Genomic DNA, 16,056 nt, shown 5'->3' on the forward strand with positions numbered 1-16,056 from the left:
TGAAGCCAACAGAACCACATCATCCGCAAAAAGCAGAGATGAGATTTTGAGGCCACCAAAGTGAAAGCCCTCCGCCACTTGGCTGCGCCTAGAAATCCTGTCCATAAAAATTATGAACACAACCGGAGACAAAGGGCAGCCCTGGCGGAGCCCATCACCCACCGGGAACGAGTCCGACTTATTGCCGGCAATGCGAACCAAGCTCTTGCAACGGTTGTATAGGGATTGAATGGCCCGTAGCAATGGGCCAGACACCCCATACTCCCGCAACACCTCCCACAGGACACCCCGAGGGACACGGTCGAATGCCTTCTCCAAGTCCACAAAACACACGTAGACTGGTTGGGCAAACTCCCATGCACCCTCAAGTATCCTTGAGAGGATAAAGAGCTGGTCCAGTGTTCCGCGACCAGGACGAAAACCGCATTGTTCCTCCTGTATCCAAGGTTCGACTAGCGGACGAACTCTCCTTTCCAGCACCCTGGCATAGACTTTCCCAGGGAGGCTGAGGAGTTTGATCCCCTTGTAGTTGGAACACACCCTCCGGTCCCCTTTCTTAAAGATGGGGACCACCACCCCGGTCTGCCAGTCCACAGGTACTGCCCCTGATCTCCACGCAACATTGTAGAGGCGTGTCAACCAGGACAGCCCTACAACGTCCAGAGTTTTCAGGAACTCGGGGCAGACCTCATCAACACCAGGGGCTCTGCCACCAAGGAGTTGTTTAACTGCCTCAGTGACCTCGCCCCCGGAAATTGGCGGGTCATCCCCCTCATCCCCAGACTCTGCTTCCTCCTCGGAAGACGTGTTAGTGGGATTAAGGAGTTCCTCGAAGTATTCCTTTCACCGCCTGACAATTTTCTCAGTCGAAGTCAGCAGCGCTCCGCCAGCACTATACACAGTGCAGGTAGAGCACCGCTTTCCCCTCCTGAGACGCCTGACGGTTTGCCAGAATCTCTTTGAGGCAGTCCGAAAGTCTTTTTCCATGGCTTCTCCGAACTCCTCCCACACCCGAGTTTATGCTTCAGCCACTGCCTGAGCCGCATTCCGCTTGGCCTGTCGGTACCTGTCAGCTGCCTCTGAAGTCCCACAGGCTAACCAAGCCTGATAGGACTCCTCCTTCAGCCTGGTGGCTCCCTTCACCTCTGGTGTCCACCATTTGGTTTGGGGATTACCACCACGACAGGGACCAACCACCTTGCTGCCACAGCTCAATGCAGCATCTTCGGCAATGGAGATGCTGAACAATGTCCCCAGTCTCCCTCGGAATGCTGTCGGCTTGCTGCCGGTACGTTGGGGTATGTTGAGGGGAGATTAGATCTAATCTACCCTCGGCTTGAAAACAGAATATTACTAGCTTTAACCTAACTCCACTAGATTTATATCAAACTACTTTATGGCCATGCTACTGAGTGCCTATTTAATAGCAACATAACATACATTATTTAGTTTTGATTCCTATGCAAAATGTATGATACTAAGTGTTAATATGGAATAATAACCATAATGTCTATTGTGTGCTACTATGTACCTTTAAAGCCTTTGTAGGAGGCCTTTTCATTCAGTCAAAAAACAAGCGTTCCCTTTTCTTTACAGAACGTTTGATATTTGTCATATATTGTAAAGATTTTTTTTTCACACATTAAACAATATTGGAGCCTGATTTTTGAAAATTGACAGTTAGATAAAAATGACAAAATGCCAACTAGTATAATCAATGTGTTTTGATAGCTTTGATAACAAGTTTCTCCTTTAATTATTCCTAATGCACTACCAACAGTGATGTATACATATTTTTTCCCACGTCATTAAAAAGTAATGCTGAAAAATAATCATGTTTTTCAGATCTTGAATCCCATGTAAGAACAGTTTGTGGAAATGGATTAAAGAACATTTAACCACACATGTTGTATTAAATTGTTTTTCCATCATGTTTTGCTGATGTAAACATGAAACCATTAAAGTAAAGATAAAGTGTTGCAGACAGCATGTCTTAAACTGAATGTACTGTCCGTGTTTTTTGATTAGCATAAGGACAAAGACAGAATCTCATGTTTTGTTGATTTTAGGAAACAAGAAGATGGATAAAGTATTGTGATAGTGTGGGACAGTTTTCCCTAGTAGTAGTGATTATGGTTCCTTTTATAACCCTGACTTAAATTGCTCGCCACTTGTCTACAGCATGCCATCAACTGTATAAATGATTATTCACTGACCAATCTTAGGGGTTTGTGCTTTACACAAGAGCGTCATAAATACAACTTCAAGCCAAAAAAAAGGGGAAAACTCACACCAAACAACCATATAACAACAACAGCACTAGTATAAAAAGGTTTAAGGTTTAGTCACATTTGACAAAGAAAAAGAAAAAGTAATTTAAAGGTTTTCCACGGTAAATCACATCAGGCTCAAAAATACTGTTTATTTGACCTGTATGGTAGAATTTTGGGACACAGGAAGCTCAAATGGCTATTGCATATTTATTCAGTTCAACAGTGCAGTTACTTTTAGTCTTACAGCATCACCATCATCATAATCATTATCATCAACAACAACAACAATAATACTTTAATCTTGACGACATCTGATAAAATGTCATATTTTGAAATAAAATATAGAGATCAGCTGTATGCTGACAGCGTTAATGCCTGCCTTCGTTTTAATAAAGTTAAACCATCTTATTTTCATGATTTGGCACTAGTTAAGCAATAAAAAACAAACAAACAAAACAGAGAAACAAGTATTTTTACCCCAATTCTTATTGACTATTTTACAAATAGAGGGACATTTATTGCCTAATACAGGGGTGGGCAATTCCAGGTCCCGAGGGCCGGTGTCCTGCAGGTTTCAGATCTCACCTTGGGTCAACTCACCTGAATCACATGATTAGTTCGTTTCCAGGCCTCTGGAGAACTTCAGGACACGTTGAGGAGCTAATTTAGCCATTTAAATCAGCTGTGTTGGTTCGAGGACACATCTAAAACCTGCAGGGACACCGGCCCTCGGGGCCTGGAATTGCCCACCCCTGGCCTAATACATCATTTGTCACGCTCTCTTACTTGTTTAGGGGTGATTACTATAATAAACACACACAACAGCTCAGCTGTTAGGCATCTCGTTCCGTTTTGGTTATTTTTGTTTTAGTCTCTTTCTGTTTTACGAGGTTCTGTAAATGCGACGTGACGCTTTTCTGACGTCGAGACGGACGGAAGTGATGCAAATCGCGTTTCTCGATCGCTTTAATCGGGTTTGACTCTGATTTCTGCAGATGCAGAGGGGTGATGCTTCTGTGAAACTCACTGTGCTTGGGTAACCTTTGTTCCGCCGCAGGACGCGATGGATCCGTCCAGGAGGAGCGAAAGTGACTGGCAGGGGCTGGTCAGTGAGGTGAGACTGCGAAGACGCAGAAAGGACGAGAATGAGGAAAGAGCGTAAAAAACCTTCACTGACGCACAATAATTGTGGGACAGGTGTCCTGACCGGCTAAAATACTGTGGCGTACATGATCGTTTCACTGTTTTAGTTCTGTCTGCTGTCGCTTGTTCGGATCCACTGAAACACTTGTGTCCAAATTAATCCGAGCTCACGGGATTAAATCTCAGCTGCTGTGGTTTCTCTTACCTGCAAGGACTGCACATGTATGAGGAAGAAGATTTGAGTTTCCTTGTGCCTGCTGAGCCCGTTGCCTTGAAAAGTTACTGACTTGCACCACACTGCGAGTTGCAGCTTTAATGAAGAAACACGTTCAGATGGCTGCATATCAACGCGTTTGCTCGAGTATTTCACTTGAGTGCAGTCAGTGTTGAACTGCTTTGCATTTAAGCTACTGGAGTAGTTTTATCCTAGTCTATGCTTCATGCTACTATTTTTGTCCACAGCTTTGGTTGTGCAATACTTTGCAGACATACACTCATTAGCCACTTTATTAGATACACCCTGCACTGGGTTGAACCCCTTTCCTTTCAGAAGTGCCTTAATTCTTCATGACATTAATTCGACAGAGTACTGGAAACATTTTGGTCCATATTTACATGCTAGCATCACACATCCATGATGTAAAGCTCCTGTCCCACCATCTCTCTCTATTTGACTTAAATCCGGTGAATGTGGAGGCCATTTGAGTACAGTGAACCCCTGCTCAAGAAACTAGTTTTCACAAAGGGTCAGAGGGCATTGTAGCCTCGGTTTCCTGTTCATAGTTGACAGGAGTAGCACCCTGTGTGGTCTTCTGTGGCTGTAGCCCATCTGCTTCAAGATCTCATGTATTGTGCATTCAGAGATGCTCTTCTGCTTTTGAAAATGTTTAACCAATACATCAGATGGACAAGCAGTTAAAATAACAAGGAGCTGCAACGCAAACCGTTGGTATTTTTTTTACCATCAGAAAACGTTTTTGTGCCACTATAGTAGTGTATATATGTGGGTTGTTTTGTTTGTTTGTTTTTCTTTTACATGTTTCACAGTGCATTTGGTCTTTAATGATGACCAGAGAACTCTTTAGCCCTCAAATAATCAAATAACGTTATATTGACTACATGCCAGAAGCTTTTGTTTTTCCTCAAAACCTTGCTTTCTCTGCAGTTCCTGGTTTGTAAGCGGAAGTTGGAGAGTAAGAAAGAAGCTCTTCTGATTCTGTCTAAAGAGCTGGACACCTGTCAGCAGGAGAGGGATCAGTACGAACTGATGGCCAACCAGCTCCGTGAGCGACACCAGGGACTCAAGAAGAAGTACAGAGAGCTCATTGTAAGCTGATCTGACTCCGTTTTAAAAGCTGCATCAGAGCAGAGGATAAAAACTACTGCTATTAAACTTTGTGGCATCTAATGACAACTTCCTTTGTCTTTGTGTCACTGACAGGATGGAGATCCTTCTCTGCCTCCAGAGAAAAGGAATCAAGTAAGAGATTTAAAAATGCTAATCACTGCACGCAGAACTGTCTTAACTGTACTTTGATACACTGGCATTTCACAGTGATGCTGGAGACTTTCAGCAAAGTCAGTAATGTGGTCACAAGTTGGAGATCTCTTTGGATGGGATGCTTAACACTTTACTACTAATATTTACTCCTAACTATTAACATCTCTACGGCGCTCTTTGTTTGACAATTACAGCAGCTTTATCTTAGAATAATACATCAGATCTTTGCCTGTCTATTTGTCCACAAACTTCTTATCCGTATCTGATGTTAAGATCTCATCATGCTTCTTAGCATGAAGTGCCAACATCCTAAAATGATCCATTTTTATCTATGTTCCTCTAAAACTTTATAAAGTCATTGTATCGTTTTATTTTTACGATGGTAACGTCTGATTTATATCAACAAAAGTTGAGTTTTGTATTATATATTTATCGCGTTACCTAGAAACCACTTAGCAACAAGCTCAAATCACCCAGTTTTAGTGTTTATGCGCCTACAGTACAGCACCTTCTAATGGGATGGTATCATTTTCATTTCACAGTCAACAGCATGAACGGCCCAAACAGTGCTGTAGCATGGGTGTGTACTACTTATCATAATGTGTCATAGCATGACACACACAATGTTCTCACAAGTTGCTCTCTGATATAAAACTGTTGGTTAATGACACAGTAACAAAGTCACCACTGAATGAATCACAGATTTAAAAAAAAAAAAAATGTAATGACGATTTTATTTTTATGATGCATTTGTTTACATTCAAACTCAGTGTGCTTAAGATCAACAATAAAAACTGAAAAAACAAGAAGAACAAGAAAATAAAACCTTAAAAGAATTTAACCTGTTTTCTCTCAAAGATCACACAGAAGAAGAAAAAGATTTGGGAAACACATTTAACCACAATTTCTTTCTTTTCTTTTCTTTTTTTAAAGAATTTTACGTTTGCTTGTTTGAACCTAATGTTTCAAATTGGAATGATAGAAGCTCATTTTTTTCAAGTACATTATCTGTCGGGCGCTGTACCTGGAAGACTTCTATTCTATATATATATATTCACAAACCAACTTGACAAATGGGGCTAACATGTCTCTGTATTTACTTCATGATCAGGTGAATTTAGCCCAGCTACTGACAGACTCCAGAGAGCGAAACTCTCATCTGTCCGAGGAGGTGAAGGAGCTGAAACAGCGACTACTGGAAGCTCAGGGTGATAACAAGGTATGTTTCTAATGTATATTTGCTGAATCTTTGCCTCTCATTATTCATAAATACATTTCCAACATACCTTTGTACACTTATTTGTCAGTCTAAGTAACGATCAAGTGGATGAGCCTTGTTTATTTTAAGGACAGGTTTCAAATTGTACTGTACAAACACACCAAAGGTGTATAATTGTAGCTTAGTTGAGACTTTTCTTACTTTGTGCTATCACAGCTTCTACGGATGACCATCACCAAACAGAGGCTGGGAGACGAAGAGGTCGGCGCCCGACACTTTCCCGCGCATGAGCGAGAAGATCTGGTCAAACAGTTAGAAAGGGCGAGAGAGCAGGTGAGAGCCCCCTGCTTGATTTTGACTATTCAGCTGATATTCACATAATGGTTCACTTTTTTATGATTTACATTTATTATATACATTATATACTGCCATTTAATAGTTCTAATTGGTTCTTGCATTAGAAAAAGAAAGTTTATATTTATTTATATTTTATTTGTAAGTATTTTTTTTTTAATTTATTTTAAAAGCAACCACATGAACCCTATTTCCATTTCAGCAAACCCAGTGTTTTCACCCTTAGCTGTCACAAGGTCACCATATCAGTATCAGATGAATATGATTTAAAAAGTATGATAGTTTAAAATATCACATGAGAAATAAAAGTGTTGTGCAGGAAAAAAATGGAAGCGATTAGCAGTTTTCTTTAAATGTAGGTGAATATTAAAGCTGCTAACACTGGTGGCAATTAGATTTCTTTAAGCTGTGACACTTATTAGATGCTGTGCAGCGAGGTTGCATATCCCTTTCTGTCAACCAGTAATTATACTTTAGATAGATGTAAATATATGTCAAGCACAACATGTACATTTCATCCAAATTGGATTGAATCTGTCCCTTAGGTCAGATTTCCTGTTGCCAGAAGGTGGAAGGTGGCGCTAGGATTATAACCGAATATTTGCTTGCAGACCTCTTCTCTTAGCAATAACGTAAAGCTTGGGGGAGATCCGATGATGTTCGTCTGAGTTATAGATGAAATGGCTGACAAAATATCAAAATTCACATTATTTAGCATTTTGATTAAACTGACCAAATAAAAAGCCAGTTTGATTCTGAAGGATCGGCATTATTTAGTGTACAACTGTAAATGGGGGGGAAAAGAGAACACAAAAATGCAGGAACGGGGTGCTAGTAAAGCTTTTATGCATAGCCACAAGTGTCATCAACTTTAAGCAATTCTGCTGGTTGTTCAAAGTTTAATTTGTTTTTTGAGTACGTCAAATCCCTCAACAATGGATTAATTTCAGGAAATAATACCGGTAATAAAATTTGGAGTTTCAAGGAGGTCCTCGCATTAGTTAGTTCCACTTTTAATGAGAAGATGATATATATTTGACAAGAAGAGACTTGTATTGCTAGATAAAATTGTCCTACATCTTGAATCTTGTTTGGGTGCAGAACGAGGTGCTGGAGAACAGCGTGAAGTCGCTCACGGATGAGCTGCAGGATGTTCGAGCAGAGCGGGACGTGTTTCAACAGAAGGCTCATCGTCTCAATGTGGAGATGAACCACATTGTAGGGAATGATGATGTCCGCATCTTAGACATCGACGCGCTCTGCATGGAGAACAGGTTTGTTGCTCTTTTAAAAAGATCATTTTAAGTAGTACCTCTGTGATTGGCTGGCATGTTGAAGCAGTGATTTTCAAAAGTCTATTCATGTACACGTGCTGTCTTGCAATATATAGTTACATACACTGATCAGACATAACATTATGACCACTGACAGATCAACTGAACAAGACTAATTATCTCTTCATCGTGGTACCTGTTAGTGAGTGGGACGTATTAGAAAGCAAGTGAACATTTTGTCCACAGAGTTGATGTGTTGGAAGTAGGAAAAATACGCAAGCATAAGGATAGTTCAGGCTCTGGCCTCTTTCACCAGGATGATGCACCCTGACACAAAAGCAAAAATAGTTCAGGAATGGTTTGAGGATCACAACAACAAGTTTAAAGTGTTGACTTGGTCTCCATATTCCCCCAGATCTCAATCCAATCAAGCATCTGTGGGTTGTGCTGGACAAATAATGAGTCTAGGGACAAATGGGGTCATAATGCTGTGCTTGATCTATATATACAGAATTTAGATAAAGATTTACTGAGAAATTCTTCTCTACTGTTGAAACAGGTTAAACTGAACAGCATTTGTGGTTTCTGACATTTCAGGTATTTGCATGAGCGACTTAATCAACTTCAAGAAGAGGTCAACTTGCTCAAGACAAATCTGCTGAAGTACAAGGTAGTTGTAGTTTTTTTTCTGTAATTTCATATATATTTATTGTATGTTATCCTTTTTTTTTTTTTTTTTTTTTTAAACTCTTTCTTTTCTCCAAACTGTTTCCTGCTGATGTCAGAGTGCCCTGGAGTGTAGGAAGACCTCTAAAATCAGTGGAAAGCCCAACAGCAGTGCTCTGACTGGGGTGCTTTCTGCTAAACAAGGTCAGAGGAATCATGCTAGTTCAAACATCTACACTTTCTATTATGCACATATTACCCTTTAAATGTGTGAGTTCAGTTTTATTCAGTGTCTCGTGGGAAATGATGACTGCTGTTTCTTTTAACCGTGCCTCGTGACGTGCTTGCAGTGAAGGAACTGCTGCTGTCTGAAGAAAACGGCTGCAGTTTGCCGGTGACTCCTCAGTCCATCTCAGACCTCAAATCTCTCGCCACAGCCCTGCTGGAAACCATCCACGAGAAAAACATGGTGATTCAGCACCAGCGCCAAATCAACAAGTACTAAAATTCAGACTTCACTCGCACTCTTATTATGTGCTCCATAGATCACGGGTGTCAAACTGCATTATAAATAAATGCTCCTGTAGTAAATGAAAGAAATCTGTTAGCATGAGTTGGTGGACTTAAATTGTAAGAAATAAATGTGTAAAATTACAGAAAAAGCTCTGGCGTGCCGTTGCCCAGACTGTTCTGCAGAACATTTTTGTTAAGTCACAGAAAACTTTTTGTTTTGTTCTTAGTATAAATGGCCTTGGAGTCTTTGCTATTAATAAAGCCTGCAAAATTTATGAAAATGAAGTTAATAGTTCATAATGTATGCCCTCCTTCACATTTTCCAAGACTGCCAGGCTGATTCTGCCCCCTAGGCCTTTTATTTGACACCCCAGCTGTAGATTTTTAGCCACTTCACTTCTTGATGTAATGATGGGTCAACTGCAATATCCTTTTTTTTTTTTTTCCCCCATTAGGATTCTTGGAAATCGAGTAGCCGAGCTGGAGAAGAAACTAAAAACACTGGAGATGTCCGGATTATGGAGCCTTCCAGGTTATTATAATTGTCTCAATATACTGAGACATGTGCATATCACTCTAACCTGTGCTAAGAATACTGTTTTTACAATAATTCCTCTTCCTTTTTCTGCCCTTTTGCTTCTTGCAACCTGGAGGCCTGACTTATAATGTGTCTCTGGGAATATGCGGAAGTATGTTTCTCCAAAAACGATGTCATCTACGTCATAAACGCTCAACTTAATCTTCTTCTCATATCTACCAACACTTCTTATCGCTATCTAATCCAACCTTTTTTAAGTAGCTGTTTATGTGAACCACTTTTCTGAAAGCTTACTTTGACTGTTTTGTGATAACAGGGGGAAGAGACGCCATCATCCTGAACACGCAGCTAGTGGATTCGACCGATCCATCTGATTCTCCGGGACAGAACGGTGATTATTCAGTGGAGTTATTCCTCTCTTGGTCAACAGCAGTTAAAATAGGAGCTGCATTTCTTGAATGTTATTTTTCTGATTTGTTCTTAAAGGTGACAAAAGGTCAAACAAACCAGCTGAGCACGAGAGCTCTCCAGAAGACAGTGTAACACCAGCTGCGTCAGATTTTCAAGATGACGCACCAACACCATCATCGTGTGTCGAGGCCTCGAACCAAAACTGCTCACCACAGTTGGATGAGCAAGAGTCCTCAAGGCCTCAAACAGAAATGCCAGCTAGTGAGGAGTGCCAGGAAAGTGGCCAATCACAAAGCACTGCAGTTTTTACCAGGTTTGCAACAGAAGAGGGTCTGAGTGACTCCAGTGCTGATGTGAAATACTTGAACAGACCTGATCCCTCAGACCCCGGCCACTCACAGCAACTCTCAGAGAACTCAGTCCCAACAGCTGGAGGAGAGGAGGAGTCAGATGAATGCACTGTAGGGGGGGAAAGTGTTGAAACAGAGTGTAATGTAATAGAGAGAAATAGTCACGTTACATCATCTACTACTGTGTCTACTGCAGCCTCCGAAGAGCAGCAGGAGGACGTCCTGACTACCGCGGATGTTTGCAGTAGTCAGGAGGAGTTGTGATGTCGCACAGCATTAGGAAAAAACCAAAACTAATTAAAGTATTTACAAAATCCATAAAGCTCTTTAATTATTTTTTAAATAATTCAAAAATCAAAAAAACTGATAAACGAATCTTTGGAAAACAGCATATTAGATTTCAGATGAGTGTGAATGAATCAACAGTGACTCCTACCAAACTGAAGAGTATTAACGATACTCTTCAGATGCTCTATTGTATCTCTGCTTTCACTCGGTGCATTGTCTGAGTTCTGCACCACCTTTTGAACTGATGTCAATGTGACCTAAAGTAACTGGACACCGGTGATTCGTCATCCCCAAACCATACTCGCAGGAGTAACAATATTCGCTCCTGTGAGAGTTTCTCTGAGAGTTTTAAAACGTTCATTCATTCACTCGCACGTTTCATGTAGTCTGCATATCTAATGTGGCAAAACAGTGATTTCTCTTTATTAACACCAGAAAAGATGCATGCATCAGTGCTGTATGTGTTATACTTAAAGGTTTCTTTCTGCTTTTTGAAGGTAACATTTACAGAGTTGTCTGCTTTAGGCGTATGAATTCTTTTCCTTATTAAATCACATAATAAAAAGGAGTTAATGATGATCTTTTAAATGACCTTTGTTAGGTCATGAACCGGCTCCTTACTGTCAAGAATTCAGCCCTGGCATGATTTAATTCAGTCACCACGAGGATAAAAGCAATTTGACAAAGATGACAGGAAGCACTGTGTGCTTGTTCTAAATACGATGTGCCCAACGTGAACCAAGCACAAACAGACCTTCTGCTTTACTTAACATTCGCAGCGTATAATCAGCAAAGCCGCATATGACAACGCTATGAGTTCATGAGACCGTATGATGATGTGATATGTCAACAATGTGTAAAAGCTAACAAATGGTTAACATTCAGAGACTACATGTTCTAGTAGTGCTCATCACATCAAATATTACGAAACGGTCAGATAATGTACAGAACAAGCAATATGTTATCAGAAAGTATAATAAAAAATGTGGTTATGATCTGAGAGGAGAGCTAAAAAAGAAAAAAAATAGGGTGAACAACAAAGAAGAGCTGGTTCAAATTAACCTGTGCAGTGAATTTGTGGAATAATATGGAGAAGGGTTTTGAAAATGTGCACAAATATAAATCAGTCTTAAGAAATTATACATGGAAAAAAAAACACTTATAAATCAGTATATGGAAGCAGAGTATTAAATATTAAACTCTGCATGGATATTTGGGTTGAACACTGTGAGGTGATATGATGGTTATACTGTGCATAAAGATATAAAAATATTTTTAGATTGTTGTATAGGTACATTTATTTATAGATACAGGTATATATTATGCTCTCTAACCAAAAACAGACATATGATTTAAACAGGAAGTAGGAATTGGAAAGCATTTGCTTCCTTCTACTCCTTTTCGAACAGGAAATGGTCAGTATTTTATGGGGGATCAGTCTGTGGAGTTTATTTAATATAATGGCTTCTTTATTTCATACCCATTTTTTAATATTTATTAACATTTGTTACTTATATGTTGGAAATAAAGATTTCATTCCTTTTATTCATTCAAATATGAGATGAGAGAGATGATGAGATAGCCTTTATTTGTCAGTTGCAGGTCTTTTGCCCACAACCGAGATGACAGACCTTGCCGACCGTACATACAATACACAAACATCACATTGGGGAGACAGGTCAGGCTAGGTAGCGAGGAAAAAAAACATCGAAATGTGTAACACAAAAGGATAATACAGGAATGCACAGATATCAACACACCATGTGTTAAATGCTATACGACAGCATGCTACTGTGTAAATTAAGACAGTCTCGGTTGTTTCTTTTATCTGACCTAATTTATTGACAGACATTTGATAATTACAAGAGTCATTTCTCGAAGCTCCTCCTGAAATATAACACACTGACATCTTGATCTTATTTTTTTTATTAGAAAATTTGTACAAATTACCTTTTGTTTTTGACTTTAAAAACCATTGTATTTGTATGCATTTTTATGTATTCTGTATTTATTTATTTTTACACAAGACCACAGCTACGACTAACTAACTTCGAGCTACAAAGACAGCACAGCTGAGGCTGATGGTACTGAAATTTATTTCAATAATTTTGGTCACAACTTAAGGACCAGGATAAGCTGAGAGGTGAATCTGATGATGGAGCCAAAGGAAAAGCAGTCCAATCATATATTTGGTTTGTTGATACTCCAACCAACCAACTGTACCATTACTAATATTGAACACCATAATTATGCTAATTTGTAGTAAGAAAACTCTTGAACAATTATTAAAGCATGTTTCTAATACTTCTAAGAAGCTACTATGCATTTTGGCAGGATGTGGGTTTAACCACCTCGTTATTTTTTTTCTTGGTATCAAACTGGAAGTAGAGTATAGCACACTACTGTAGGTTAATTCCTCCTCAGCCGCCTGGAGTACTGCTTAAAGTTCATATTCCAGAGATTGGGGGACGAAACCCCAATAATACAGCATGCGAGCCTTCGGCCTGCGTTTCCATGCAGCAGGCTCCCAGCGTCTCCACCACGCCCTAAGTCGTCTATCTTTTCATGAATCACCACTGCTCTCCCAAACACAGACAGGCTTCCAAACAGTGTTGCATCAGATTCTAGCATTGTATTAATCTTCCCTTGCTGGGGCTCAAAGTTTCCAAAGTCTCCAGGGTGGTTAGGGTGATTTACACCATATGGATTGTAGTGGCCACCGGTGGAGTCACATCCCCGGCTCAGGTCTCCATACTGATGGATGTGCACCGCTCTGGGCTCCGGACTGCCGTCTCTGGGGAAGCCACTAAACCGGAGAAGGACCTTGACTTTCTCCTGAGGATGATCCTGCTTGAACAACACATGGCCGTACACTTTGGGCAGGTCCTCCGGGAGAGAGGTGCTGGGTCTCACCTTGCAGACTGCATACAGGGTGCCGTTGTTCTGCAAGACCTCTGGAGCCAATGTGTCGCTGGATGCTAAGACACATTGTTGACAGCCTGCCAGCAAAACCAACAAAGCAGCTTCCAGTATACCCACTGACCTGTAAGATATTAAAAAAAAAATTAGGACAAGACCCCTCTGGCATGAAGGACAATTAGTGACTATAGACCAATTAAGGCAATATCTAGATTGTTCACCTTGGTAAAAAAAAAAAAAACGTCCTGCTATTGCATTTCACAATACAGCAGTACATTCAGAAATATTGTTATTGTTAAGAATCCACACTGGGGAAGCTATAATTATGTAATTATTATCGCTAACATGTTATGTAACTGCTAAAACTCAACTCTACACAGGGTTTAAACGAGCCTCTCTTATATCATAGAACAATTTTACATAATTTTTATTTACAACCTCCATCTGCATCTAGGTATAAGGTGTACTTTAATTTACATTAATGTAAAACTTCAGTGTTTCTAAGTCTGAGGACAAAGTGGCACTCAAAAGCTTCTCAGTTAATGTTTTTCTGACGATGTTTTTAGGCGCACACAACATCGCCCAAAAGTACAAGTGGTTAACTACAGACTAAATGTCGCAGGAATGCAAATAAAGTTAAGTACACAGTGCCAAACAAAGTCCACTTACGCGTATCGATGCATGGTCACCTGTAAAAGGCGCAGAAAAGGCTGTAAATTAAACGTAATGGTTTTCACAAGCCGAGCGCTGCAGTCTGCAGGGTGAGGATGCAAAGCGTTTTCAAACAATGTTGTATAAACTCTTGTGAACAAATGGGCGTTGCTGTTTGGCGAGGGTGGAGCAAGGGACTTGACAAGTCTTTTGATGATTTGATGAGTAAATCTCGAAATATTCGACCCCGTTACATTACCGTTCAGTTTGTGGGTAACAACAGAAAATGAAATATTTTATTGTTCTCACGTGGTATCACACGGAGTCATTTTAACAAACCCAGGACGTTTTGCCTGATAAGAGCATAATCACGTCTGTGTAAACTCGATTCATAGAAACCTTAACGCTCAATGTACCACGTTCTCCAACCACGTTTGTCCGTGATTTGGGAGAGGGCGCAAACTGACAGGGTCAGCCTGATGTTGCTTGTGTCGCACTTGTGCCCATTATTATTATTATTATTATTATTATTATTATTATTATTATTATTATTATTATTATTATTTAAAATGAAAGGGCAGCACAGAGTCCTATGAAAAACTAAGTACATCTATTACTGCTCCCACAGGAATTAAGAGCAGCCAGATGTTCCTAATCAAATACACTTGATAGTCAATCGTCAGAAAGTGTGAGCACCTCCATAAAAGCCAGTTTGTTGGTCTGGAGCATTCAGGTGCCGCAGTCTTCCCAGGAGTGGATATCCCAGCAAATGTATACATAAGTTCATAAATGTATTAAGAATAAATAGCTAAATAAAACAAGAGCAGTTAGCATGTTAAATGTTTACATTCATGGCAATACAAATAGAAAAAGCCTGAACAAGTATGGCTTGTTTGGAAGGGTGTCAAGGACAAAGTGTCTTCTTTCCAGGAAAACCATGACAGCACAACTTAGGTTTACAAAGCTGAACAAATCACAACTCCTGTAGAACAATGTCCTTTGGACAGATTGGAGCAGAGTGGAGATGTTAGGCAATAATGCAAAGTGCCACATTTGGTGAAAACCAAACATAGCATATCAGCACAAACACTTCAGGGGTGATGATTTGCAGTAGTTTGCAGCCACAGGGCCTGGGCACCTTGCAGTCAGTTGACCATAAAGTCCTCTGTATACCAAAGTATTCAGTAGTCAAATGTGAGCCCATCTTAGCCAAAAAACTGATCATGCAACAGGACAATGAATCCAAGGAGACCTGCAAATCTACAGTAGAATGTCTGACAAAGTAAAGAATTGTAGTGTTGCAATGGCCGGTGTGTCATGTACTGATATAGCTATGTCTTAAGGTGATGACCTTTGAACCGGATGTTGTTGTCCGAGGGAAGCCCCGTTAAGTGGCTAGTTGTAAGATGGACAGTGTTCAATAAAGCAACGTAAAGACCGTGCTTTATGTCCTGATTCAATTCAGAGTGCTCTGCCTAATTTAGTAATAAGGTGAGCATACAACAGGTGTGGTGGGGCGTTACGAGAGCTGTGCATGAACCAATGAATGCAAACCTCAATGAAATGAAGCACTCTGCAGAGTCGGCCATAATTCCTCCACAGTGATATATGACACTAGGACTTTATAGAACCCATGGGAAAACCTTTCATATGACTTTAAAGTAGAATAAAAAATATTTTTGATCTATGCTCAATCATCCAGGTAAGTAAATCTGTACTGTTTATAAGGTTTCGGTGGATGAGTGACAAAATGTTTCTCCCACTGAAAACGTTACATCCATATGAACACTAAAATATATATATATATAATTTTGTTAACTGTAATAGATTAGGCCTAGAATTTTCCCCCAGTGACACACTATAAGCCCCTACCACCACTTCTAAAACATCTGTTTTCGTAATAATAAATAGATGTGCCTGATTTTCTGTGTGATACGATTATCAAATTCATTGTTT

General features: G+C 40.0%; 2 protein-coding genes across 6 annotated transcripts; one reads left to right on the forward strand and one right to left on the reverse strand.

Annotated features, from left to right (window-relative positions):
• Positions 1–3,202: 3,202 nt before the first annotated feature.
• On the forward strand, positions 3,203–11,109 carry LOC113024240 (coiled-coil domain-containing protein 149-like). Of its 5 annotated transcripts, none has more exons than XM_026171122.2 (13): positions 3,203–3,387; positions 4,582–4,743; positions 4,858–4,896; positions 6,029–6,136; positions 6,353–6,469; positions 7,592–7,764; positions 8,362–8,437; positions 8,550–8,634; positions 8,781–8,928; positions 9,399–9,475; positions 9,597–9,632; positions 9,798–9,872; positions 9,968–11,109. In XM_026171122.2, the coding sequence occupies exons 1-13, from the start codon at positions 3,337–3,339 to the stop codon at positions 10,504–10,506; spliced, it is 1,686 nt and encodes a 561-aa protein (XP_026026907.2). In that variant the 5' UTR covers positions 3,203–3,336; the 3' UTR covers positions 10,507–11,109. The 5 variants fall into 5 exon arrangements, with proteins under 5 accessions (XP_026026907.2, XP_026026908.2, XP_026026909.2 ...); XM_026171123.2 differs by having other exon boundaries at positions 8,362–8,434; XM_026171124.2 differs by lacking the exon at positions 9,597–9,632.
• A 990-nt stretch (positions 11,110–12,099) lies between these two features.
• Positions 12,100–14,274, reverse strand: LOC113023298 (extracellular superoxide dismutase [Cu-Zn]). Its single transcript, XM_026169322.2, has 2 exons — positions 14,119–14,274; positions 12,100–13,573 (listed from the first exon to the last, which is right to left on the reverse strand). Exons 1-2 carry the CDS (start codon positions 14,130–14,132, stop codon positions 12,940–12,942), a joined length of 648 nt encoding a protein of 215 aa, XP_026025107.1. The 5' UTR covers positions 14,133–14,274; the 3' UTR covers positions 12,100–12,939.
• Positions 14,275–16,056: the final 1,782 nt, after the last annotated feature.

Source organism: Astatotilapia calliptera, chromosome 6 (genome assembly GCF_964374335.1).
Source record: "Astatotilapia calliptera chromosome 6, fAstCal68.1, whole genome shotgun sequence".
Classification (NCBI taxonomy): domain Eukaryota; kingdom Metazoa; phylum Chordata; class Actinopteri; order Cichliformes; family Cichlidae; genus Astatotilapia; species Astatotilapia calliptera.